Source organism: Papilio xuthus, unplaced genomic scaffold (assembly GCF_000836235.2).
Source record: "Papilio xuthus unplaced genomic scaffold, Pxut_1.1 DF827680.1, whole genome shotgun sequence".
Classification (NCBI taxonomy): domain Eukaryota; kingdom Metazoa; phylum Arthropoda; class Insecta; order Lepidoptera; family Papilionidae; genus Papilio; species Papilio xuthus.
The window spans coordinates 2,172,681-2,199,866 of record NW_013530969.1 but is presented as its reverse complement, the minus strand read 5'-3'; the positions used below and the strand labels follow the sequence as shown (position 1 = coordinate 2,199,866).

Below are 27,186 nucleotides of genomic sequence, written 5' to 3'. Positions count from 1 at the left end.
GTGTGTAAAAATTGAGTTGTTATAATTGATCAATAACGCCTAGTTTACATGATGCTCGCAGGGAAGGACAGTAGAACTGGACTGGAATGGTTTATTTTAGATGAAGCATGTAAACCGAAATAGTTTTTTTTTATTATTTCAACTAGTCGAAAAACTTGTTGATTTTGTAAACTAGTTAAACATTCGTTCAATAAGCAAAGATTGGCGGGAAAAAAAATAGTTAAATGATTAACGGTTAATTCAATTATGTGATTCGTTGAGTCCATCCATGCCTATCAGTCATTGTCATGTGTCATCTCAGTACACAACTGTCAAAGAGGATATAACTAATTCGTGTCTCATTGAATTTGGTCCTGCCTGAATAAATTATGCGAGCGATTAATAAATAAAAAATAATAATATGTGAATTGTTAATAATGTTAAGACTCTTTCTCCGAAAATATAGGACTATGATACTGGCTAGTGTATTCTTTTTTTATTTAGGATGTTGTCTTACAATAAATTTTACTCGCATAGAATGTGCATTTAAAACATCAAGCAAAAACGAATTAGAAACTCGAGTGCAGTCTTTATCAAAAGCACAATATGTTGTAATTATACTTAGTAGTCCAAACAATGAGCCTAAGCGCGATGCTATAAGGGCAACGTGGGGAAATTTTGTTAATAACATATTTGTAGAAAATGGTGAAATAATAAACAAATGGAACCACACTAGAATATCAAAACAATCGCAACAAAATGTTGTTAAATTGTTGTTTGTTGTGGGTACGTTAGGTTTAAGTGGAACAAAAGCAGATAAATTGGGAAATGAACAGAAGCGTTATAAAGACTTTTTAATCCTTGAGAATGTTGAGGATAGTTACAAAAATTTATCACTAAAATTATTAAATGCCTTAAGTTGGATAAGTGAAAATTTAAAGGATATGAAATATGTAATAAAATGTGATGATGATTCCTTTGTTAGAATTGATTTAATAGTCAAAGATCTTGATGCTTTTGCACCAAGTATGAATGCACCTAAACTAAACAAATTTGTTACATTTAAGGTATGTTTCACCTATTCTTTAGACCTAAATTAATTATTAATAAAATAATTGACTTAATTGAATTAATAATCCAGTAATAAATATTTTAGGAACATCTGCCTACATACAAAGGGTTATATTGGGGTTATTTTAACGGTCATGCTGAAGTGTTCCTTACTGGCAAGTGGCAAGAAAAGGGTTGGTTCTTGTGCGACAACTACTTGCCTTATGCACTTGGTGGTGGCTATGTGATATCTCGCAGGATTGTGGATTATATAGCCCAGAATATGGATTTTCTAAGGTTTGTTTAAAAATAATTAAGCTTTATGACTTATATGATGCTTACATTAACTTATATTTAATGTGGATGTTTAAGAACAAACATTGTTTTTTTAATTTTTACTTCTTTAGAGATAAATACTATAATGTAATATTAATGTTTGAATAATATTGTCAACTTATACACCACAATCTTAGATGAATAAAAAAATGTTTTAACATAAATATTTCAGTTCTTATAATGCCGAAGATGTATCAATGGGTGTTTGGACAGCTTCATTGAATGCAATAAACAGAGTTCATGATGTCAGGTTTGACACTGAATGGAAATCACGAGGCTGCAAAGACAACATGCTCATAAGACACAAGCAAACAACAAGTGATATGTTCCAAATGTACAAATCTCTTGCACAATCAAATGGAGAAAAGCTCTGCAATACTGAAGAACTTCATAGAAAAACATATTTCTATAGTTGGAATGTACTGCCCAGTAGTTGTTGTAAAAGAAATTAATAGTAATATTATTTATTCCTAGTCTTATCTAAGATGTAATTTATTGTATTAAAAGATTTATTAATTTTTTAATACTTTATTTTCACAAATCAATGAACACAAGAATAGAATTCTTTAAATTATATTTCAACATGGAAACAATCTGAAATAAATGTGCAAGCTTAGACCACTATGCTATTAGCACATGCTAATAGAAATATAATAACAAAGATATAAAAAAAATCATGATCCAAAAGCAGTCTATAACACACACAGTGGTTTATACTTATAGTCTTTACGCAATAAAAAATAACTTAATTTATATTTTTTGTCACTTAGATATATGATTCTTTTGTCAATTACCTACCTATAAGGATATTTTTCTATTACAAAATTTGCCATTGACGTAATATGGAAATAGTCCCAAATTTAGGAAAGTAAACAAAAGGATTAATGCTTTTTATAATTTTCAATTTCTAATGATTACACAGTTTTATCATACTAACTGTCGGTTCCTGAGATCAAAAACTTATAACATATTTTTATCTCTGTCTTGTCAAAGATAACAACAAGGATGGAGATATGTTTTACAGAGAGATTTTGTTCTCAGGAACCAATGGTAAATGTATTTCCAATCTTATATACACCTAATATCACATAAGTAGAGGATTCCAACAAAACATACCTTAGTGAGATGTTTTAACTTTATAATCTATGTATGTTTGATTGTTGTGAAATGTTGTACGGGATAATTCCTCTTTGAAATAGTCTATTGTTCTCTGAAGGCCTTCCTGTAAGGTTACCTGAAACAAAACAATACTATTATATATTTCATCATTGCAACTAACAATTTACAGCACAAAAAATTAAAAAAGTAAGTTTCACTTTCTACATAAGCTAGTTATATGGAATAATTGTGAGTTGAGTGAGGTGAATCTCTAGTATCACAGGGTTTCTGGTAGGTTTCTGAGAGGAAAATCCCTGTTTAACATGTTGTTATCTCTGTTTGGTCAAAGTAAATGATAGGGATGACGATATGTTTTATACAGCGATTTTGTCTCAGAAACCAATGGTTGGTCTTTTAAATACCTTTTACATATTTCATAATTGTGTATGACTGTCGAAGAGACGAATAAGGTGTGGTAGGAGTTTGCCAAATGGAAATTCATAATCTCTGCCTACCTTTGGGTTAAGGGCGTTGTGGTGTTAAATATAGTAAGTACCTTAGGTGACCATTGTAAGTGTTTTTTAGCAAGCGTGATATCGGGACGGCGGCGTTGCGGGTCGTCCTCCACGGCCGCCCCCGTCGCCACAGTACTGCGACAGCCCGGGACTAGATTCTTTATTATTACTGCAAACTCTACACAAACTCACACATTATTATATTGTTATTTTTACACAATATACATCCAATTTGAAGTAGAAGAAGAGCTTCAAATATAGAGTAATATGAAATAATATCTTTAACATAAAATAGTTTTCTCCATTTAATAAGAAAGTAATGAATATTAGACAAATGTATAAAACAATTATTATTTGCATACCTTCTATTGTGTGTTCAACAGGATTGCCAATATTAACAGGCAGGTAATAAGTTGATTCCATCAAGGCCAACAGACCATCCACTAGATCTGACACGTAACAGAATGAACGCGTTTGCTTGCCATTACCATACACCTAGAAAACAAATGTTTTATGACGTCCGCGGGAATCAAAAAACTTTATAAATGGCCTATATGTTCTTCCAGACTATATACTGCACCTGTGCCAAATTTCATCAAGCTCCGTTAAGCTGTTCCGGAGATACCTTCTAACAAACATCTATCTATGTAAACTTTCGCATTTATAATATTAGTAAGGTTTTTAGCGACTTTTAAATAACCAGAACTTCAAAATAACAGAAGTCGAATGATGTACCTGAGATGATAGTTATTAAAAATAAAACTGAAACTTACTGTAATGGTAAGATTCTGCAAGGCTTGCATAACGAAGTTAGACACAACCCGCCCATCTGACACATGCATCCGTGGCCCATATGTGTTGAAGATTCTAGCTACCCTCACCGACACATTTTCTTGTTTGGCATATGAGTAGGCCAATGTCTCAGCAACTCTCTTGCCTTCATCGTAACATGCGCGTGGTCCTGCAAATTTAAAATATTTTAATAAATAAAGAAAAAATATAAGGATATAAAAGACTAATTAGAAATCAATATGAAAATTTACTAACCAATTGGATTAACATGTCCCCAATAGGATTCTGGTTGGGGGTGCACCATTGGATCTCCATACACCTCTGATGTACTGGCAATCAAAATTTTAGCTCCAACGCGTCTCGCCAGACCTGTACAATATGACTAAAATTTATAACTATACTAGCTATCGCCTGTTACTCCGTCCTCGCGGAATTAAAAAAAAAAACCTTATAAGTAGCATATTTGTTATCCATACTATCAGTGCCAAATTTCATCAAAATCCGCTGAGCTATTCCAGAAAATTCAAACATTCACATTTATAATCTTAGTAAGATTTTCTATGGTTAGTCAACACAATTTTGTATTGCAGTAAGTTAATACTGTCTTAAGGACTGATTTAAAAATCAACTAATATTATAAATGTCAATGTTTGGATGGATGGATGTTATCTCCAAAATGGTTACATAGTTATTTTTTAATTTTGGTATATGCATATTGCATAAGCTATATACATAATACCTATCTAATAGAATACCAAAAGAGCAGCAGGAACACGGAGGGGTACACTTACCCAACATATTAATAGTACCCAATGTATTTGTCTTAATAGTTTTTACAGGATTCTGCATATAGTGAGGTGGGCTCGCAGGACTTGCTAAATGATAAATTTCGTCTGCCTGAAAATATGGAAAAAATTTAAGTTTCAAGATTATTTCATGGATAGTTTTTGTTGAATTCAATGTCATTACAAATAACAAACATGTACACATGTAACAAAACTGTACAGTTTTATCAAAATCGAATATGAAATAGGCTTACAGTAAGCAGTCTTTGACAGCTATATAGCTATAGAGAAAAATATCAATCTTGTGCATAGTTCCATTAACTTTAAGTGTTTATTTCACTCAATAAATTATTGTTTTATAGCATGACTGTAATAGATAAGAATTAAAACAATTATGATATCTACCTCAACATATAATGGATTTACAATATCATGATGTATCATTTCGAAATTACGGTGCCCAAACCAATGTTCCACATTGCGTTTACGTCCAGTGAAAAAATTATCTACAACAATAACTTCATGTCCTTGTATCATCAGAACATCAACAAGGTGCGAACCCACAAAGCCAGCTCCTCCTGTAACCTGAGACATTTTTGTATCAAAAATAAAACAGTCGTTGGTTACAATTCATTATACAAAAGGCATATAAAATAATCAAATGATTTGTCAACCTTCATGTAGATTAACAAAAGCATAAAACAATGCTGCATATTATTTTAGTAATGTGAAAAAAAAGGATAATGTAAGTGATAAAAGTAATAGGCACTTATTAAAATAAGGATGTGCCTTTTAAATAAGTACTTTTATTTAATACTGACACTAATCTAACCAAAGCGAGTGTTTTTAGAATAAAAGTTTTGATTGTATTTTTAAACATGAATATTTGACTAACCAATATTCGTTTTCTTTCTTTATATCCCAAATATTGGACATCTGGATATTTTTGTGGTATTCTTCCTTCCAAAATTGCTATTTTCTTTTCTAACTGTTCAATTTTAGCTTTAGCTTCTTGCAATTCTCTCTTTGTGCTTTCATCAGCAACATATTTCGTTTCCATTTTTAGTTTCTTCTCACCAAGAATGTAAGAATCCTTCTTTGGTATTTCATCAAATTCTCTGTAAGCTACATCCTGGAAATCATCGTCTATTCTTTGGTGATGAGTTTTTTGTTCACTATTGTCAATGTATTTATCTTTTTTAAGAATTAGGATAATAAAGGCCACTGCAAAATAACAGTTAATTTTGAAACATGTTATGGTAAATTAAAAAAATGTACAAGTACTACTTTTTTTAAATTGCTAGAATGCACTTTTCCTTCTAAAGAGGATTAAAACCTTTACTAAATTGAAAAGCTACAAAGAAATAAATGAGGTTTCACTTACGCAAAGACAAAACACATACGATGGTTATAGTCTTCCTAAATTTTAATGATTGCCTTATCATCTCTGAAAATGTTACAGTTGTATTTTACTGTATTTACATTTCTCTACACATATTAATAGATCTGGTGATTTAAAGTCACGAACATTACATTTAAAATTATTAACACAATATTAATGCTTAAACATCTTACTACAAATAAAAATAATACAAAACAAACTGGAATCGAAGCACAACTTCAATTTGACGTCATTGTCATTTGCGAAACATCGACCGGCCGACCGGCGGACAATTAAAATGACAGTTGACAGTTGGAAAAACAGATGGGTGCCTATTCACAAAACTTCTGTAATGCAAAACAAAAATAACATAGTTTGTTAATATTTGCCTTTTGATTTTTATCAGTTTGTAGAGGATTTACAAGGTAGGTATTAGGTACTATCGCAAGTAGTATTTACTATTCGAGTTTATGCTTAAACCTAAAGTGCATGCAGTTGCCCACGACTTCATCAGCTATCAAATAAATCTGATAATAAATATTATAGCCTATGTCACCGGGAATAGTGTAGCTTCGAAAAAGTGAAAGAATTTTTCTAATGAGTTAAGAAGTTTCGGAGTCTATTCGATGGTAACAAACAAACAATCAAATCTTTCCTCTTTAGAATATTATTCTTATAGGATAGATTATACACTAGCCTAAAGAGCGAAAAGTACGTGGTACTGGTATATTACTATATTATCTGTGAAGGTACATCCCTATCCCACCTAGACACCTAGCTTAGATGTAATTTATTTTAGCATAGTTTACTTTATAATTAATGTTAAATATTACTAAATATTAGATAAGAACTTTGAAAACTTACGGTATCCACCTTACTTTCCAGAGGCTCCACCGCACCTGGTGAAGTGACGATGGCTTTTGATCTGAGTTCGTGCTGAATATGTCCGTGTGGCGCAACTATGAGTACAATTTCGTGTGTATGTTTTACATTACTAGGTCTGGCTTGACGTTATCACCATTGTACTATCAGCGCAAACCAAGCAAGACAAATATATACAAAAATGTTAGAAATATGTAGTTACTGGCACGAAGAACGTTAGTTAATTTACTCGTTTAAAGGCATTTACGGGCAACTTACCTATTGTACACTTCCTAATAATTTCTTATTTATGATACCCCAAATTACACTACATATAAAATAAACAAATGTAGTCGATGAGCAAGGTTCCAGTTTTTAGAAATTGAAAAAATAGGTAAATAATATATAATAAGCATGACATTATGTAATTATAATCACGTAAGACGGGGTAATAACTAAAACTGTTCAAGCATTAAATAAAATATATTTAATTCACTTTCTATTTCTCTCTCTCTCTTGAAGTTATTTAAAAATACTGTACAGGGTTAAGTTTAATAAAATTAAAATAAAAATATTTTTATATAATACATTTACAAAAGTTAGGAATGCATGCAGTTTCCTCTTATAGCTACAGCTTTGTCCGGTTGGTCTGAAAAAAGTCCATCAATTCCAGTCGCAATGAAAGCTCTTAGCTCGCCATACAAATCTCCTATAGCAGCCTTCGAAGGATCTTTACTTCTAAACTCTGTGGGTAGGAACGTGTTCTCTGCACGGAATGTGTACGGATGAACTTTTAAGCCTGCCGCGTGGGCATCTTGAACAAAACTCGTAGGTTCGCCTAGAGTGTTGTCTTGATTACGCGGGATAATATAACTTTTATCAGGTCCTACGGCAGCGGCATATTTAGCAACTTCTTTGAGTCCATCAGGCATTGCCATATCTGCGTATGTAAGTCCAGTTTCAGCAACAACTTGGTCAAAAGGCTGGTCGGAAGGATTACTTTCGTAGAGTTGCAACAGTTTAAGATCTGTGATCGTTTTTAAATATTTCAAGTTGTTTACCTCAAAGGATTGTATGTATACGGGTGCTGAAGAACCAATATAACCATTCTTACGGAATGTTTCAACCAAGAGATCTTCCATTGGCAGATTCAAACCTTGGAAATAAGTACTGTGCTTTATTTCGGGGTAGAGACCGATGGGACGCTGTTGGCTGATTTCTAAGCTTTTCACTAGATTGATTATTTCTTGGAAAGTCGGAATTTGGAATATGCCGTTCATACGAGCATTCCCTGGTCTCGTTTCGGGTATACGTTCGATTGCTCGAAGGGTTTTGATCTCAGCAAGAGTAAAGTCTTCGGTGAACCAGCCTGTCATTTCGTGGCCGTCGATGGTTTTAGTTTTAAAGCGATCGGAAAATTCAGGGTGCGTGGCGACATCCGTTGTTAGTCCGAGTTCGTTATCATGTCTTGCAACCAAGTGTCCATCTCGAGTCATTACAAGATCTGGTTCCACGTAATCAGCTCCCATTGTAATAGCAAGAGCGTATGCGCCCAGCGTATGTTCAGGTACGTACCCGCTCGCACCTCTATGAGCTATCACCAGTGGCTTACATTTATCGACACTATTTTTTACTTTGGTAGTGTGTATCGCAGCAGGAGCCGAAGAAACTAATGTTAAGCTCCCAACCGCACTGAGCAGTAACCATGCTCGAAAAGTGGTGGCCATTTTTAGGATTGCTGTAAAAAAAGTAATTTATTATTAATTTAATGTTCAAAATCAAAAAATTCAGATATTTAGTAGAAACGCTCCTTTATATTTGAACATAGGTAGTATTGTCTATGGCAGTTATTGTAATAGTTCAAAGATTTCCCATAGATGTGTACCTAACCTGTATGTAAGTTAAAAGGTCTCTAGAGGCTTTTGTGTGGTTAATTTCACCAGTATTGTCAATTACATTAATAATAAAAAAAAATAAGTCAAATACAAACTCTTTTCTTATGTTTATTAAAGTTTAATAATATTAGTCGTGACATTTTTAAAAAACAAATTAATAATTTTATAGCAAAAATTAAACACTTCATATATGTATGTAATTACCAACTATAATGTTTTACTGGTATTGTTCAAGGAGGCTCGTTCTTCGTCCACGTTATTGACAACCAACCGTCGAAAACCATTTATATAAAATAATGTTCTATCATTTTTTATTATTCGAATAGTGTACATATAAGTGTACAATTTTGAATAATACGACTAAATAGATAACAAGGCAAGGTATTTAAAGAATATCAAATTCTTGCATACATCTTAATTCGAGTTCGTAAACTCGTATTTACCATGACGGATAGCTATAGCCTAAATTATCATTTGCTTTTTTGCATTAACAACTTTTTTATATGCAAAATTAAAAATGCTAAGTAATTAATTAGGAAAATACACGTTTTGAAAATCAGTTAATTACATATTTAAATGCCTAATGAATATCTTAATTAAAAGGTTATGTATACATTATAATAAAAAAAAAACTTACACGTATGTACAAATCGCTCGATGTTCCGTCACTCGATAGCACTACGAAGATACTTGACCAGAATATGATTAGAACTAATGTACACTTAAACACACAAGTGCTTGAAATAAATCACGGTATTTATAACACATTTCTTAGTTAAATAAGTATTATCACTCATATAGTAAATTAAAATATTGCCAGACAACACAACAACGAGACACACTGGAGGAGGAAAACATTTGTATTTAATTCGTGACTTTGTTACGCGCTCTAGTGCTGTCAAGGCTACGTAGAAGAACAATATAAATTCATAAATTAGTATATGTTGTATTTCTAATATACTTTTGATTTGTACTGTTTCTTGATACTTTTATTATTATTGTAACTTTGTAACCTTTTAAATCTATAGCAAGAACAACCATTTATTAAAATTGTTCCATTTTGTATTTCTTCCTTATAAAAATAAAACGGCAATTATTCATCCAGGACTATGGCAAAAAAACAATGTAGATAATTAACGACATCCAATATTTTTACAAAGAATATAATGTTTAAGTTTCAATCAGAACAAGCGAAGTTTCTAGCATGTAGGTATTTAATGTTATATTTTTAAGTTAATAAATAATGATCAACAGAAGTTATTGGCAGTTGTATCCTGGAAATATGATTTTTATCTACTTTTTTTTTACCTCATGCCTAAGTTAATATGTCTTGATTACTATTCGTTGGATCGACAGAAGCACTCAGCACGTCTTCATAAAAGAACTGTGCTGGATAATAGGCGCAATTAGATTGTTTGTATTTAAGTACGCATCCAGCATGAGGGAAAATAGAAGAAAGCGACTTATTTGTTTCTATTAATTTATGAAATTTATAGCATTTAAAATTAAACTTTACAGGTGACGAAAGGATTATTTTTTTAATGTTTGTTGCCTTGAATAAGAACATTTCTAACACTTTATTAAGGCTATGTCTACACCACTCGATAAGAACACTTGAATAAACTAGACAAGAACTTGAAAACAAAGTCTATGTAATACTATTGATGGTTGCTTTTTAAAGGTTAAACAGAATATAATCATAGGATGAACGGACTATTTCTAGAGAACGATATGAGTCCAAGTACAAACTTAAGCCATTTATAATAAATATTATAATTTAACACAAAAAATCCTACTGTAGCTTGTTTTCCAAACAAATATCTCTGACGCGTAAGGGCACATCCGGTTGGTCAACGAACAGTCCATCAATTCCGGTCGCAATAAAAGTTATTAATTCTCCATTAAAATCCCCGATTGCAGCCTCTGAATGGCTTTCGCTGCGATATTCCGCAGGCAAGAAAGAATTCTCAGCACGGAAAGTGTACGGGTGAACCTCCAAACCCGCTGCGTGAGCATCTTTTACAAAGTTAGTGGGTTCGCCCAATGTATTATCCTCTTTACGAGGTATAATATAGTTCTTTTCTGGTCCCACCGCGTGCGCATACTTTGCAATTTCTCTAAGCCCCTCTGGTGTTGCCATTTCGGCGTATGTCAGTTTTGTGCCAGTAACAAACTGATCGAAAGGCTGGTTTGCCGGGTTACCGCCGTACAACTGTATTAAACGAAGATCCGTCAGCTCCTTAAGCTCCTTTAAATTATTTACTTCAAACGACTGAATGTAAGCCGGAGCCAGCGGTCCGATGTATCCATTTCTGTGAAACGTATCAACTAGCGATCGTTCCATTCCCAATCCTAAATGTTGGAAATGGGTACCGTGTTTAATTTCCGGATAAATGCCAATGGTGCGCCCCTCGCTTATCTCCATGCTTTTTACAAGATCTATAATTTCTTGGAATGTAGGAATGTCGAAAGCGCCGTCCATTCTTGCGTTGCCAGGCCTCGAGTTTGGTATGCGTTCAACAGCTCGCAGCGTTTTTATTTCGGCGAGGGTGAAATCTTCGGTGAACCAGCCGGTCATTTGTCGGCCGTCGACAATTTGCGTTCTGAAGCGACCGGCGAATTCGGGGCGCTGTGCGACATCCGTGGTGAGGCCGAGCTCGTTGTCGTGTCGGGCAATGAGGTATCCGTCGGCGGTCATCACAAGGTCGGGCTCGACGTAGTCCGCGCCCATGGTGATAGCGAGGGCGTAGGCACCCAGTGTGTGCTCTGGCACGTAGCCGCTGGCTCCGCGGTGGGCAATCACAAGCGGCTTGCAGCTGTCGGCTCCTCTCCTCGGCATGACTCTGGTGAGAACAGTCGGCGGCGCGCCGTTCACTATATTGCAGCAACCAAGCGAAATTGCCATCAACAACACCGCCATTGCTCTGCCCATCTTGATATACTTCTGGGAGAAATATAGATGTGTATTTGTTAAAGTTGTATGCTAAATTAAAACGTTATAATAAAAAGTGTTCGGTAACGTAAGTATCAAGTTTTAAATATAATTAATACACTTATAAATCAAAAATTGTATTATTTCATCGTATCACATTTTAATATGATATCGATTTATGACAACTGTAATTGTATTTTGTTTTAAAATGATTTCAAAACTGTCCAGCAAGAAAATAAAATAAACATTTACCTGTGTAGTTGTGTATTGTCCTCTATTGAATCATATAATAAATAGGCGAACAAGTCGGACATCAGCTTAACCGCTTTGCTATTAATCCTAACGTACAGATATATAGATAATTATATTTCTTATCTAAATAAGTTTTGCTAATGCGATAAATAGATTTTTTATTCTAGAAAACAAAGAAAATTTTTCAATTGTTCAATTATTAAACGACGCAACGTAAGATTTTACGAACGTTATAATCCTTTAATTAATTGCTATGACCAATTCCTCAGACAATGACTCCCCGTAAGTCTATTTTTTCCGATTTAGATTTGGATTTAGAAGGTAAAATATAAAATAAATAAAAATATACTAATTTAAATAAAGATATTTTAATTTAACGAGTATTTTATTTTATATTTTCATGTCTTCCCATTTACATTTTAGGAAATCAGATGTACAGTTTGCGGGCCTTATCCAAGGAAGGCAACATGACAAGAATGTAATAATAAAATAAAAAATTAGTAATTACATTAGAAATATTCAAAATTTTTAAGATTACGAAATAACAAATATTTTCGTCTGTTTCTATTCAAGCCGTGTCAAAATTGTTAAATTTATTACTGGCGACATGTGGCCAGTCAACAATGAATTAAGGTCGCATAATGCATAATTAACACATTGTATAAACATACAGACACCTGCTAGATGATTGAGCGTTCTTTGATTCAAGCTTTTATAGTAATAAACTTGTAAATATTATACAAATAGATGTAAATCCACTTGCACCTTACCTTTATTAAAAAATCAACGCCCACGTAGCCCACGTTTTGTAGCAGTTAGCAAGTAAATGTTGCTTCCTCGATTTTGCAATATGTGTATTAATTTTTTATATCCATAAATTAAATGATGTCATAAAATATATTACGTATTTCATTTAGAAAAGGTATTTTCGAGACAAAGTAAATCTATAATTATCTTGAATTTTTTCTACATTAAAAACCAAAAATACATGATTTTAGTAGTGTTTTAGATATTTGTTTGCAAAAGGTGACAGCAAGCTGCCAATTAAATTCGCAAAAGTCGCGAAGTGTTGATGCCCATAGATATCTGCATTTGTAGATTTGATGCTTTCATTTACACAGGAGGGAAAAATGACCCGTCTGCGAAACCACCTCCCTTTCCTAGCACTTCCTTATAAGAAAACAGTGGGAAAGGGATATGGACTAAAATTAGGTCTCCGGCACTCACACTCATCAGACGAAACGTGGAAGCACTTCCACTTCACCACATTCACTGGTCAAGTCGGCTCATTCGTGCAGATGGTATAGCGGGCTCTATCACTGTTAAAGAACGTTACATCTCTTAGAATTACGCATTATTGTAGTTAATTCTATAAGGTAAGTTGCTTATGGGGTATGGCATAAGGAAAATTAAGGAAAGTGGAAGACATTATGTTCAGAAGATTGCATTTTGAATGACGACCGATTGCTGATATTTTTATGCACTTAGGACAATGATGAATACAAGCATTTGTATCACCTGCTATATTTAAACCTTGACATAAAATTTTAGTTTAACTATATTGAAATGTTTATTTACTCAAAAGCATTGTGTTTATTACTGTACTTGAAAGATAAGGAGCTGAGTATTCAGTTATCGAATTTGACATTTCAAGAAAGTAAGTGATAACGAGATTACATGTCAACTAAGAGATCATAGCTTATACCACGTGTGGTTAGAAATAATAAAATCATTTTTTTCTGTGGCATAGTTTGGTCGTCTAATAAAAAGCATTCATACATCTTAAAAATCATTTATCCAGCGTATTTTTAAAGACCGAATATTTATTTTTCGTTTCGTATTAAAAATGAATTACAAGTTTTTGACCACAATATTGGATAAAAAATATGGCCAATTACCGTGTTGAATATCTTTGAAGTCATAATCTTCAGAAAAAAAATTCAATTCCTTTATTTACAAAGAAACAACAATAATGTCACAATTATTATGAAACTATCTACATGAAGTAACCACTCTTGACTTCATCTTACATTATTTATTTACTCTGTCAACAATGTAAAAATAGGTTAGAGTTTAATACAGAGAAGCACGCGTTTGCTTATCTGGGGTCAGATTTACACAACATTTACTTTGCAGTCGGTATCTATCCGAATCATGCACGTTTATTACGTATTATTTATCGACGCTTAATATAAGAAAATCAGGTTAAAGAACAACAACAACTAACATAACACCTGTAACCAAAAGATCCAACCAAAGACTACATACGTCATTTGGCGCGCTACTAACACATGTCTCTTGCTTCTTCTACATTCCATCATGTACGTCATAACGAACTTTTTGAGACCATCAAGAAGATCAAAGAAGTATTGGTTTATTTTATTTAAAATTGATTATGTAATTATGTGACAATATTCACACTATTAGAGACATAATGGATGCTTCATTGTTTATGGTTTTAAAAAATACACTTAATATTTTCACGAGCAGTTAACAATTATCTAGTTGATAAAGATGGTGTGCGCAGTAAGTATACGATCAGCTCAGTGACATTATTGTTGAATAAATACTTTTATTAAAACCGAACACATCCCCCGAGGCGTACAACGAAGACCCCTGTATGTTGACACATAGATTTAATGTTAGGGTTGATACAAGAAATTTGTATTCATATGAAAATTTATTTAATATTATTTTCCCCAAAAATTTTCTAATTTGAATTTACGTTTTCATCATCATCAACCTGCCGTTATCCCTATCGAGGGTCGGCACAGTATGTACTACTCCTCCATACATCTCTATCAGCCGTCATATCCGAGTCTACCCCCTTCTTACGCATATCCTCTTTCACACAGTCATTCCATACTTTTTTTTGGTCCAATTTGAATTTACGTTTTCACTCTCAAAATAGATGTATAAAAAGCACTGAAGTTACACTGTTACAGACAACTGTTTAAGACTGAATTACCATGACAAGATGAGATTATTTACCAAATGTATCTTTTCATATTATACAATTTCATTATATATTAAATGTTGCATTTTCTTACAATAGTTAATCTTATATTCTAAAAAAACTATAGATAAGAATATTTTTCTTTTTATTTTAAGTAAAAGATTAATTAACTTATTTTTAATTTGAAACTACATATTTTTATTTCATTTCATTATTACGTTATCAACGTTGACATGGTTTTTTACAACTGGTGTTACTGAGTAATAAATATCCCTTAAGATTAGATAATAAACATCATATTTTTTAATAATTTATTCGACTGATCTTTTTGCATTTTAGTGTATTTCTCTCAGCCTTGTTGCAGTAAGGAAAAAGCTGTTAGTATATTTAGATGAACAATGTATTATATTACGTTATCTATTTTGTTGATTTTTTTCTTTATGTTGGCAGCCCTTAACCATACGCGTTTAAAGGATCCCCCGGCGCGTCATCCCTGGTGAATTTCGTTTGTTTTTTCTCTGTATACCTACCCCTCGCCACTATACGATGCCTCTAATCCTCGCAGATCGAATTAATAAAGTTTGTCGTTAATCATTATCGTAAGCTGCGAATACGAAATTAGACGTTGATTACATTAAGGGTGAATGGTTAAGTCCAGTTTATTAGGAAATGAAGATTTACTGCCGTATAAAGAACTTTATTATTTTTTCGAATCAACGGATTATTTAAGAATCCAATTATGCGTGGCTAGTTTATTTTTGACCAGACTTTCGTGGCATACAACGGTATTGGTTATTACTTATTTTATAGAACTTGTATGTTTATCATCTGAACGAGATTACTGCTTACTAAGTTGTCATGGCAACCAAATTTACATAGCAAACAAAAGATGCAATAGGTCAGTATAAAATGAAATTGAATGCTTATATCTTGAGGTTTGTTTACTAACATTACGAAATATGTTTATTATTATAGCTCAATAAGAAAATTTTATGATAATTTATGTGGCTATCAAGGTTCTAATTTGTCATTTTTTAAAGTTAATATCTGTTACTAGACAAAGTTATATTAATTCGATTATAAATAACAAAACTCTGTGGGCTTCAGCAATATATTGCTGTGATTGTTGGAAATTCAATATTCAACCCTAATTCTCTTGTCGGACGATCTCTCCCAAGGGACAACTTTATATTTGCACCCTTGTAACAAGAGGGTACTAATTGTGTTACATCAAAAACACTAAGCATGCGTAAACAAATATATTGTTTGTTTTATATATCAGACATACCAAACAAATACATCCAACTACATTACACTTTGAAGACAGCATAAAATCAACAATTTATTAAAATAATGCAAGATCCTATGGTGCAAATAGACATATAGAGGCGTACCTTTTTCTAAAAGGCCGTCAACACATGCAGTTCCTCTAGTGTTGTGAAAGTCCAAGGGACAATCACTTCGATAATTCCTCCGCTCCTTACCCCCATCTATTATAAAAAAAAACCAAGTAAACGAAACATAACTAGAATTACAGGACATCATCATCATCACTATCCGCTTGAATTCGTCCACTACTGAACGTTGTCCTGCTCCATCGATTACACAATGCTCGGTCCTGTGCCACCCGCATGCTGTGCACTCCCGTAACCTTGACCAGGTTATCGGTATATCTTGCAAACTAGCAACATCTACTTTAAAATACAGTAAATGTAAACGATTTAATTATAGATCGATGTGAAGACACAAATTCTCTTTATCAAGCAACGTGCAATAAATAAGCCATCATTAATTTTTTTTAAATAATTCTATACTTTAAAATTGAATGTATCTGAACACGATCACAAAAAAAGGATACGACATGTTTGGTGAAGATGAAATATTTTATTCAGAAGTGATTTCGTTAAGTGGATAATGGGTGGGTTGGTCAGACCGGGCGGGGCGGACACGCCTCGCAAACATCAGATATTTTTAATTTTTTTTGGAACTAATTTTTTCAACATTAATACAAATATTTGATTACAGATTAAAATTCTTATACAACTTATCGATTAGTCATTTATATTTTTAAATCGACGACGATTTAATCAACAAGCTCAAGGACTGGTAGCTTACAATTTGAACAGGTATTTAACTTTTTTTATATACTTTATTCAATGGAAACGCAATTTAACGTAATTAAATTACTCAAAATTGTTCACATTAAAACTTTATGTAAGTACAAGATAAGTATTTTTAAAATGAAACACTCATTTCAAGTATCAAGCGATTGCAACTTAACCCGTTACAAGCCGAGAGATCGACACGACCTACAACAATGAAGGCGTCTCTACAACAAATCCTATAAATAGAAAAAAGAAATCGACTTCCCGTAGTGATGTAATACACTTAATTCGATATTTAATTCAACATATAAGTTAGTTAAAGTTAGCACTGTTAAAACACATAGTACACGTAACCATGTTATTTCTCATTATTGTTAAACTTAAGCTTATATTTTTTATTGTTGGCTTGAACTTACTTTATACTCTCTATGTTACTCTAAACCTTAACATCACTAGTTGTCGCCTGTGACTTCGACCGCGCGGAATTATAACAAATTAATTAGTAGTCTATGTGTTCTTCTGGACTATGTTCTCCATCTATGCCAAATTTCAGCAAGATTGATGCAGCCATTCGGAGATACCTTTTTACAAAAATCCATCTATCCATCCATCTAAACTTTCGCATTTATAGTATTAGTAAGATAAGTATAAAAATTAGATTTTATTGGAAAATTATACCCGATATCTAGTTACTTATTTATCACAGCACTATTAGATGCAATGAACTGACGAAGCTAAATTAAAATTACGTATGATATAGGAGTGAATTAATTTGTCCGGCATTGTCCGGCTATCAGCAGTTATTGTGCTGCTACAAAGAGTGATCATATCACTCATGGTCGCGTCTTCTATTTAATTGCACTAATGAGAAAACATCCTCTATATACGTATAGAGCTTCTTTCACTTTCTTACTGTTAAAATTTTTAGATTGATTTTAAAATATGCCTACCGAACAAATACCAATAGATATCGTCATCTAAGAAGTAGGAATAATTGTAGAAAATAAAGTACTCAGTATATACATTATGTTATATTAAACTAACAGGAGAGAAAGCAATTTGACTCGTGGCAAGTATGTGTATATTATTTATTTTATGTATTATATTATATTTACTATGTATGTAAGTATATGTTCTATCGGGGTCTCTTTTATCCTAAAATTCTGATATTATTTTAGCTAGTTAGGTGACACTTCCGAATAAATGCCTTTATCATCATTCGTTCAATTTAGCCGTAGAATACTAGAAGTCATATATACCTATATACAAATGAACTTAGAATCAGTCGGGCAAATAAATCACATGATCACACGCACACAAGCGCGTTCGTTCAATTCTGAAAGCATCTTATGACATATTGTTAATTAAACTTGTACCACATAAATATTCTCGATTATAAAAACGAATCCCTAAAGGCATAAAATTCGAGAATCCTAAAATACTTCATTATCCGTGACAATCGACAATCAATCATCCAAAAGCTCGCAAAACAATAATCACATTATCATTCTCCCATAATAACAAATGTAGTCTCGAAATGCATAAAGAACCCGCTTTGTAAGACTTTTTTGTGTACAAAATAAAGAATATTTCGAGAAATATCGTCTCAAAGTCGAGCCCCGTTCGGAATCGAACAATGTTAACTTATGAGCGAACGTATTATTTATTGAAAGCCAGAAAAAAAATGTATACGAAGCGGTTTGACATATTGTTAAGGGTCCTTATAAAATTATTTGCTATCACGCCATCCGAGACTTCCAAGACTTGTTCCAAAGGCATCGCATCGCAATGGATACAAGCCATGTTACTGTAGCGCTTACAAAACGTTATGTTCCAACGATAAAACAAAACACAAACTGAATATTTGTCCATGTGCCCATATAATTGTTACCTTCTCGTTTTAATTTCCATATAGAGCTATTTGAAGCGCTATTAATAATGCTTAGAAAGAATATTTCGAATTCCCAAATGTCATCTAACTTATTAACCGTGTTCATTTTTTGTCTGGGTTTTGTTTGTTTTTGGATTGAGCGTTTTGGTTTTGGCGCGGTCATTTGGATGTTTCGTTTTTTGTCTCGCATCATGTCATCTCGCAGGATGAAATATTGTTTACAGATAATTAGTTATTTTATAATAAAGTCTTTTGTGTGATATTAATTAACTTTGTGTATGACTAAACATTTCTACTATCGACGACAATGTTTAACATAATAACATTATATAAGTATAAAATTAAAGCACATTATGCTTTTAAAATGAATTAGATGAAATGTATATTTATGAAATGTAGAGCATAAAATTTCCTCAAAATTATATAAACAATGCTTAATTTATAGTCAAATGGAAATTCAACCTAGTCCGCAAAAAGATATTAAATGAATACATTTAGATGTGAGTGATCGATAGATTCGTAGATCGGATCTATAGATCATATCGGGCTCGAAAATGGAATGCGTGAGTAAGACAAAATATAATTAATGGTCGGCGTTCGAAATTCGAATCGGTCTGGTGCAGACATGTTGGCGTCGTCGCAATAAACAAAGGGCAAAAAGTTTTGTTTCGAATATAGAGTTTTTTATTTATGCATGTAAAACATTAGTAGATGCTTACGATTAATCATCTGTGGGTGCATTGTTGCATCTGTTGAGACGTTTTGTTAAACTCGATGGCCATTGTTGGTTTCGGACCTCTGCGCTTTTTGACAATTAATCTTATAAACTTACAATACACCACCTGTGAAATGAAATAACGGTTTATTAACTTTTATAATAGTTTTTTAGTGTAAAATATTAGTATTGAATAGTCTACAGGATAGCTAAACTTACGTCTAGATATTTATCTAATAACTAAAATGTAGAACAATGACAACAAAATCGGTGTAGAAATACATAATGCCTGGTTTACATTATGACAATACAGTAGGACAGCGCTGGTATATAACTGACATAATGTAAACACTAACTGGCGCCAGCGAGCCAAAACAGTCCATGTCAAACCAGCGCTACTGCCCTACTGTACAGGCATAATAAAAACTGGGCATAAATATTAAAAGTATATATAGAGCACACCTTTCTTCCTTTAAATCAGCAACAGAGATAATGAACACTTTTTAAAGTAACATATAAACATTGCCAACTGACACTTAAAATAAAGCGTTTTACATAAGTCATGTTAAACGCTTACCTGCAAACAATCATTTGCAGTAAAGGCGGACCTATGTTTCGTGATCTGTCATAAGGGCAATCCGTCAAAGTCTCGTCCGATGTAGGCGCCGTACCTTATCGACATTGATCGTGGGAACACATAATGTTAAAACTCAAAAAATAAATAAAAATATGTGTTCTAAAGCCATTGCCACGTTTAATGTAAGAAAAAGTTTCAGTCTAGTAACATTTTTTTATGGTTATTATAATTAAAATATGTACTTACATATGTGCATGGTTAAAAGCAGTTAAAAATGTAAAGTTTTCTCGTTAAAACAAACATTTTAAAATGTTATTTAAAATAGCTTCTATACTGCACAAAGTAAATCCTTTTAAAAGATATGATCTTAAAACTGACAACTATTTAAAATATATTATACACCTATCATATTAAAGTTATAACCTATAATTTAATTTTCATAACGGCGCTCAAAAAATATAACTTTGGGTGTTGTCAGGTGAAAAAAAAAATGGTCGCACATTCGTTTGTTTCTTTTTTTATTGTCATAACTTAACCCATGTTACAGTTTAAAAGAATAGTTAAGTAACATTCTAAGAAAATCAATCATAAATTAATTACTTTGATTTTACTCAGTATTTATTTTTGTGCTGACCTTAACCATAAAGAATGTATGTAATGTGAATGTATGTTAATTTTAAACTTTCAGCAAAGGTTTCAAACCTTTGCTGAAAGTTTAAAATTTTGATTTTCATAAGTTTTAAGTTATTTAATAATGTTGTGCATAAATAATTTAACCTCGAAATATGTTTGAGAAACATATGAATACTGAATATTGTCCGCAAAATTCATTTATCAAATGTAAATGGGATTACTTGATGATGATGATAGTCTGTACAGTTTTATAAACCAATACATAACCATGCTCCATTTTATTTGAATCTATAAATATTGCGTAAAAAAGGATAGGAATATTTTTTTAGTCTTTGTTATAAAATATTAAAACAATTTTTGTTTTTAAATTAATCAAATACACGGCAGTTGTCAAAAAACAGAACGACCTTAATATTAAAGGTTTCTCGGGTAGATTCAAACAGTTACAAACCATAAAGATATAATCTACAAAGAAATCAGCGACAAAACTACAGCCGCCAATAGATAATATTAATGACATAGTTTTTACTTTTTTTACCATCACGTAAAAACTGCGGCTACGACAAAAGACGATGGTCGTTTCAGATAAAGGAACCATAAATAACACTTCTGCTTTTTTTTTTCATTTCTTGTTTTTAGTTATCATAATTATAGGTAACATTTTACCTTGACATTTTAGGACAGATTTATACTAACCGTAGACCTACCCTCAATAGATATTTTAACAAACACGAAACGAGAAATGTAAAGTATTTTAAAAGTGAAATTCGTGACCTGTACGACAAAGAAGGCGATGAAAATTATTTTCACATGTTGAAATAGACAATGGAAGAACAAAACGAAATCGTGTAAGTACATTGTTTGTTAGATTTTTAAGTTGAATGTTAGGATTAAATTAAGTTTAGTCTTCATAAAGTTGAAGAAAGTCAGGAAAGTCTTTATATGATTATTGCTTTTTTTCTTTAATTTTTTAAAGACCAGTAGGTAGTTATTTGTGTTAAAATGTTTTGGCATTTAATACCTTTGCCCCTATTTCCGTGTCTTTATTGCAGCGGTTATCGGCGTTACTTTATTAAATCTCCTCCGTAATTCATTACACGAAGCCGGTGAAAATTAAGTTTGAACACAGTTTCGCCCTTCTTAAATTTCATTCAGTAACTTTAGGATTTATAGCGTAAGTTTCTCGGCTCCAACAACGTACATATTAAAAATATTTGGGTACGATATTCGCTTCTGTATTGAATATAAAAATATTTAATTTACTGCTATATATAAATTAAACAGTTGCAACTGTTGCTCTTATTGTTGTAACATAAATTTTAAAGTTTAATCAAGTTGAATTATTTAAGGTGCAATTTCCTTTTACATGGTCCTGGAGAAGACGGCATTGTAAAACTCCATTTGAATTCTAAATTAAGCTTTATAAAGTTACGCTGAAACAAACATCGCAAGACCTACATAATTTTAGCACAATAATATTCTAATCCAAATAGACGATATTGTTGCGTTGTTTCTTAAGACGCTTTCCTTGTAGGAGATGCAGGGCGGGCGGCGGTTGCCTAGCAACGCGCCGCGGGTGGGCGTGGCAATCGATACCACCCCGGCTCACCCGCTCACCTTCCCTTAGGGTTGTTAAATCGTCCCTTTATTGTTTACATTGATAACATAATTTTTCAATGTTGTGAATTGTCTACTCTTGTGTTAGAAATGTAAGTGAAACCAAATTTTTTGACGACCTAATTCTGGTAATCAAGAGATATCAGCTAGAATTAAGCTTAGTTACTGTTTACAAGTTCTAGGCTGGAGCTTTTGCCTGAAATTCCGTCAAATCACGGAAAACCTTGAAATGTTCACTGTTAATTTACCACTTTTTCTATTTTTTAATTCACCTATTCCTAGAACTATCTCTAGAATGATTCACATGTTATATTTAAACATCGGGAAATACGTGGTTGGATCATGTTAATAATGAATAAAACAAATACGATTTTGTTTTTAGAATGTAAATATTATGTTTTGTAATGAACTAACTCACAGCCCTATCCGCAAGGAGTTTGACATCCCTTTCCTTTTCAGCTAAAATATTTAATTTAATTTAATGTAAATCTTGCAAACAATAGGACAGTGCATTGATAATATTACTGTCGATTTTTTTATATAACTCATTGCTTACAAAACAAAATCTTTAATTTCTTTGTAATTTTTTTTTATAAATGAAATGTGTATAAAATGTATAAGTTAATGTTATTTCAAAAATAAAACCATTTAAAAATAAATAGGATTAAAATATTCACCCGTAACTAACAAGTACAAAGAAAGATCAATAAATTATGTAAAATTAATTAACTGTCTATCCTGTAGGTTTAAACCGCTTAAACGGAAAATTTTGAAACTATAATTTTTCTAACATCTAAACATTTCGTCAAGTCTATAATATCGCTGTCAAAAAGAAATTGCGTTTTCCTTCTCATTTTTGTGCGAAGGGTGTGTCGGCGACAGGCGACAGGCGACAGGTTCAGTCGATACTGTACCTACTATTAGTGCACAAAGGTCGGCTGTCACGTGCACACACGCGGGGAGGGCGCGAATTATGACCTGTCGTGAGCAGGCACATCACTACCTGAGACTCATTTCTATATTTCCCTCCTTTGACACGGAGATGGGAAAATTAATACAATTTTAATTAGCTGCTTCATTTTATTCGTATCTTTTTCATATATTTAAGCCGGTAAACAAATAAGCTATACTATAAAGGAAGTCACGTAAAGTCCATGAATATGTTTTTTCCGTTTAATAGTGACGTTCAGTGAATCGATATTAAGAATGGTGTGAAATAATTTTTAATTACATCTGCAGTTCCTCTAGAGCTGTGGATACCATAGGCATTGATGATCATTTCAGTGCCTTTTGCCATCTTCCCTCATAAAATAAAATTAAAGGAAGTAAATATAGTACTTTACAAAATATAGATGTTATTCTCTATTCTTAAGATTTCCCGATAGTCAGTTGTAGATGCAAAAGTCTTTACTTTACAGTTATTAATGATTGCTTTAAAACTTATATTTAAATGAATAAATTTTATAATAAAATAGATTATAGTTTGGTATAACAATATTTTTATTGTAGACATTTTAATAGAAATGTGCTCATTTAGTTCATAATTATGTAAACAAACTAAAATGTAATATCCGTTGTTTGTTTAAGTTATACGGGAACGTTGTCTCGGCTGGTTACGGTTAATTAAAACAAATCGCTTTTCTTTCTCTCCGGCGTCGACCTCCGTAGTCCCGAGTCTCGGGTCCCGGTCGTTCCCGGCCAGCCCGGAATGACGGTCCATCCATCCGAGAAATATATGACCCATAAAACCACAATTACGTTTTATAAACACTACATTTATAACTACTTTATGATTGTATTATTTATTTTATGTAATATATTTTGTTGAGGTGGGGACTTTGATTTTTTTTCTATACTATTTAATGCTTTCAAATGTTTAAAAATTTCTGTCCGAGTACACTCCATTAATTTATTGTATACCTCGAGGTTACAATGCTATGGCAACGGCTTAATCAATATGATAATGTTTTTGTAAGAGCAATCTGAATAGTATCTGCATCTATAGGAGCCAAAAGATACATGTTAATCTAGCTAATTCAGGAGAAATCAGATATAAGATAATGAATTATGTATTTAGAGATTGAATTTATCAATATAGTATTCTTACAAATGTTCTTCTATTTCGCATAACAACAATATTTATTATAGTAGGAATAAAATCTTATTTTTTTTATTCATGAGACTGCGTTAGTGAAAATGTATTCTGAGATCAGCTAGAGAAACTCGCCAGTTTTGTTTTTAAACTAAAGAGAAATAATAGTCCGTCTCCATGCTAACCTGAGAGAGAAGTGCGCCGAGGCGACGCACGGCCGATCGCTGCCCTGCACTAAATTTGAATATTTTAATCCTTAATTTAAATTTTTGACATTTTTATTTTATGTTGGTATTCGTGTAGTTTGGTTTTTGATGTTATTTGTCATATTCGGGATAGGACGCAGCGTTGCTGGCGCCTCGAGCGGTTTGTCCACTTGCGCCTATACATATCCCTTATTTCAACGATTTTTCGTCTGGATAAGATTAATTTTATACGGTTATGCATAATTCTTTGCTGTGGGACTCGTATAATGTTATTTGATGTCTAGTTTGGAAGATTAGAAGGTCATAAAATTGTGTTTTTGATGTAAAGTTTGCTTTTCCCTCGAATAAGTTTTTGAGCTTTGTGATTAGTCAAATATAAGCCTTATTAAACCTACTTAAATACCTACTAAAATACCTAATAAACCCTTACCGGATACATTATTTATGATTTCCTTTGACTTTATAAAGTATTTTATCTGTTTAAGAAAAATCATCAGTTTTTAATATATTTTAAATTATAAAAAATTCTGACGAATTGTTTTTTGACATAAATTTCATTAAATAAACTCAAAAAACATTTTTATCACACTTCATTCACAATTCGTGCGCTAATGGGTTAAGAACATGAACCAAATTATTTAAAAGCTAAATAAAAACGACAAAAATAGTTTTTATCAAGGGATTATTATTTTATTATTCGAGGATTAAAGATTAACATTTTTTATTTAATGTGATTTTATCTTTTTATTGCTATTTATCGTGTTTATCAGTATTATAATCTAATCCATTCTTAACATAGAGAAAAACTTATTAATCACGAGTCTTCAAATCACTAGTGCAAAAATCTATCGTTCCTGTTATTTTCATAGAGAGTAAAAAAGATGACGATATGTTTTGCAATGTTTTATCTGCAGTGAAAACCGTCGTTAATAAATTAAATGAATTTATTGTTAAGATTATCATTTAAATGTCTCTTGATTGTGTTAATTCCATTGTGTGATCAGTAAGTAATAAATGTAATTAAAATGCGTGAAAATTCAGCCAACACGCGTGTGTTCACTATTTGTAGTAACTAGGTTGTTAGTCTGAAGATTTTGATTGTCATACTCGATCAACAAAACAAAACTAGAAGTAAGAAACATCCCTAAGAATTTACAATCTTCGGTGCTCTTACGCAGTGTTTTCGAACTTAAATATATTAATACCGATACATCTAACTAACATTATAAATGCTAAAGTGTAAATTTATGGTTGTTTATTAAAAGGTAACTCCAGAATGACCGAATTTGGCGTAGATGTAGAAATAGTCTGGAAGAACACATAGAGTAATAATCACGTTTATTTTATTCCACTTAAACCGAGTCGCGGGCAACAGCTAGTTAGAAATAAAATAATAAGAATGAAATAGTAATAAAACAGTTTATTTGAAAAAATACTTCTTTTTGCAACTTATATTAATATTTTTTTTACGTTTTTTTAATTATTCGTGAATGTGACGATATTTATTTTTCAATTAAAATTTTGTAACTAACAAAAAAGGATTAAATTTAATATAGCTTGTCTATAGTAATTTCAGAGGCATCAAACATGACGAGGTGGCCGAGTGGTTAAGGCGTTGGACTGCTAATCCAATGTGCTCTGCACGCGTGGGTTCGAATCCCATCCTCGTCGATAATTTTTGTCAAAGTTTTGAATTCAATATTATTAAGGTTTAATTTTTTCCTTTTTTTATTTAGTAAAATATATAATGTGATTTTTTTAATTCGGTATACATATAAAATGTTTAAGGTTATAAAAATAGTTTAAATTGATTTCTATGCTTTATTGTAAATGTTTGAATATGTCTTAAGTCTTTCTTTAATGAGTTCTATATTAAAATATTTTGCTGTATAAAGTGTACAACTCAACTCATCTAGATATAACGCCGTTATATGATAAAGTTGGCCGATGACGTCATGATGAACTCATCAATACCGGTTGAGTACACACTGTCTTGTGGTTATACGTACATATAAAGGTATTTAAGTATTGTTAGTATATTTAGTTAAGTACACACAATGTCATGGATATTTTGGCCAGATGTTATAACTTATTTTTGTAAAATATTACCATATTTTTATTAAATGCGAATGTTTAGATGGACGTATGGATTGATAGATGGATGTATGGATGTTTGTTTGAAGGTGTCTCCAGAGCGGCACAACGGATCTCGTTGAATTTTGGCATGGTTGTAGAACATAGTCTGGAAAAACATATTGGTTACTTGTTTTGGTTTTTTTAATTCCGCGCGGAAGGAGTCGAGGGCGACACCTAGTTTACTTATATTCCTTGTAACTATTCCTAATAATTATTCAATTTATCCATATATCCGTTGGTTGTTAATTCAAACTAGGTCTTCTTTATTTATAAAATCTACTAAAACATACACTTTTGTGACTAGATTGAGGTACAGTATGTAGACAGTAGTCAAAGGGGCGCGTTACCCGGCCGCGCTTCCTTCTCGCGCGACGCGGCCGGA

At 32.3% G+C, this 27,186-nt stretch overlaps 4 protein-coding genes, 1 long non-coding RNA gene and 1 other non-coding gene across 8 annotated transcripts; 3 read left to right on the top strand and 3 right to left on the bottom strand.

The window, feature by feature from the left end:
* Positions 1 to 320: 320 nt before the first annotated feature.
* beta3GalTII (beta-1,3-galactosyltransferase 6) lies at positions 321 to 2,051 on the top strand. The gene is made up of 3 exons (XM_013311436.1): positions 321 to 1,046; positions 1,136 to 1,326; positions 1,538 to 2,051. The coding sequence occupies exons 1-3, from the start codon at positions 417 to 419 to the stop codon at positions 1,815 to 1,817; spliced, it is 1,101 nt and encodes a 366-aa protein (XP_013166890.1). The 5' UTR covers positions 321 to 416; the 3' UTR covers positions 1,818 to 2,051.
* Positions 2,052 to 2,146: 95 nt separating this feature from the next.
* Positions 2,147 to 6,157, bottom strand: Uxs (UDP-xylose synthase). The gene is made up of 9 exons (XM_013311431.1): positions 5,940 to 6,157; positions 5,451 to 5,779; positions 4,961 to 5,140; positions 4,562 to 4,667; positions 4,026 to 4,139; positions 3,752 to 3,939; positions 3,341 to 3,473; positions 3,020 to 3,156; positions 2,147 to 2,599 (listed from the first exon to the last, which is right to left on the bottom strand). Exons 1-9 carry the CDS (start codon positions 5,998 to 6,000, stop codon positions 2,483 to 2,485), a joined length of 1,365 nt encoding a protein of 454 aa, XP_013166885.1. The 5' UTR covers positions 6,001 to 6,157; the 3' UTR covers positions 2,147 to 2,482.
* A 116-nt stretch (positions 6,158 to 6,273) lies between these two features.
* LOC106117242 (uncharacterized) lies at positions 6,274 to 7,292 on the top strand. The gene is made up of 2 exons (XR_001227871.1): positions 6,274 to 6,361; positions 6,822 to 7,292. It is a non-coding gene; the product is annotated as an uncharacterized LOC106117242 (long non-coding RNA).
* Positions 7,293 to 7,321: 29 nt separating this feature from the next.
* On the bottom strand, positions 7,322 to 9,632 carry LOC106117240 (glycerophosphodiester phosphodiesterase GDPD6-like). The gene is made up of 2 exons (XM_013311435.1): positions 9,330 to 9,632; positions 7,322 to 8,535 (listed from the first exon to the last, which is right to left on the bottom strand). The coding sequence occupies exon 2, from the start codon at positions 8,522 to 8,524 to the stop codon at positions 7,397 to 7,399; it is 1,128 nt and encodes a 375-aa protein (XP_013166889.1). The 5' UTR covers positions 8,525 to 8,535; positions 9,330 to 9,632; the 3' UTR covers positions 7,322 to 7,396.
* An 802-nt stretch (positions 9,633 to 10,434) lies between these two features.
* LOC106117239 (glycerophosphodiester phosphodiesterase GDPD6-like) lies at positions 10,435 to 11,949 on the bottom strand. Of its 3 annotated transcripts, none has more exons than XM_013311432.1 (2): positions 11,877 to 11,949; positions 10,435 to 11,636 (listed from the first exon to the last, which is right to left on the bottom strand). In XM_013311432.1, the coding sequence occupies exon 2, from the start codon at positions 11,622 to 11,624 to the stop codon at positions 10,485 to 10,487; it is 1,140 nt and encodes a 379-aa protein (XP_013166886.1). In that variant the 5' UTR covers positions 11,625 to 11,636; positions 11,877 to 11,949; the 3' UTR covers positions 10,435 to 10,484. The 3 variants fall into 3 exon arrangements, with proteins under 3 accessions (XP_013166886.1, XP_013166888.1, XP_013166887.1); XM_013311434.1 differs by having other exon boundaries at positions 10,435 to 11,633; positions 11,877 to 11,947; XM_013311433.1 differs by having other exon boundaries at positions 10,435 to 11,675; positions 11,877 to 11,940.
* A 14,308-nt stretch (positions 11,950 to 26,257) lies between these two features.
* TRNAS-GCU (transfer RNA serine (anticodon GCU)) lies at positions 26,258 to 26,339 on the top strand. Its single transcript has one exon. It is a non-coding gene; the product is annotated as a tRNA-Ser (tRNA).
* Positions 26,340 to 27,186: the final 847 nt, after the last annotated feature.

Excerpts from the sequence above, each read along its gene's own strand:
- Uxs (XM_013311431.1), bottom strand. The coding sequence starts at position 6,000 with ATGATAAGGCAATCATTAAAATTTAGGAAGACTATAACCATCGTATGT. Across the intron at positions 5,780-5,939 it reads CGTATGTGTTTTGTCTTTGC|TGGCCTTTATTATCCTAATT; the intron begins GTAAGTGAAACC and ends GTTATTTTGCAG. Across the intron at positions 3,157-3,340 it reads TGTTGAACACACAATAGAAG|AGTTTGCAGTAATAATAAAG; the intron begins GTATGCAAATAA and ends GAGTTTGTGTAG.
- LOC106117240 (XM_013311435.1), bottom strand. The coding sequence starts at position 8,524 with ATGGCCACCACTTTTCGAGCATGGTTACTGCTCAGTGCGGTTGGGAGC.
- LOC106117239 (XM_013311432.1), bottom strand. The coding sequence starts at position 11,624 with ATGGGCAGAGCAATGGCGGTGTTGTTGATGGCAATTTCGCTTGGTTGC.
- beta3GalTII (XM_013311436.1), top strand. The coding sequence starts at position 417 with ATGTTAAGACTCTTTCTCCGAAAATATAGGACTATGATACTGGCTAGT. Across the intron at positions 1,047-1,135 it reads ACAAATTTGTTACATTTAAG|GAACATCTGCCTACATACAA; the intron begins GTATGTTTCACC and ends TAAATATTTTAG. Across the intron at positions 1,327-1,537 it reads CAGAATATGGATTTTCTAAG|TTCTTATAATGCCGAAGATG; the intron begins GTTTGTTTAAAA and ends TAAATATTTCAG.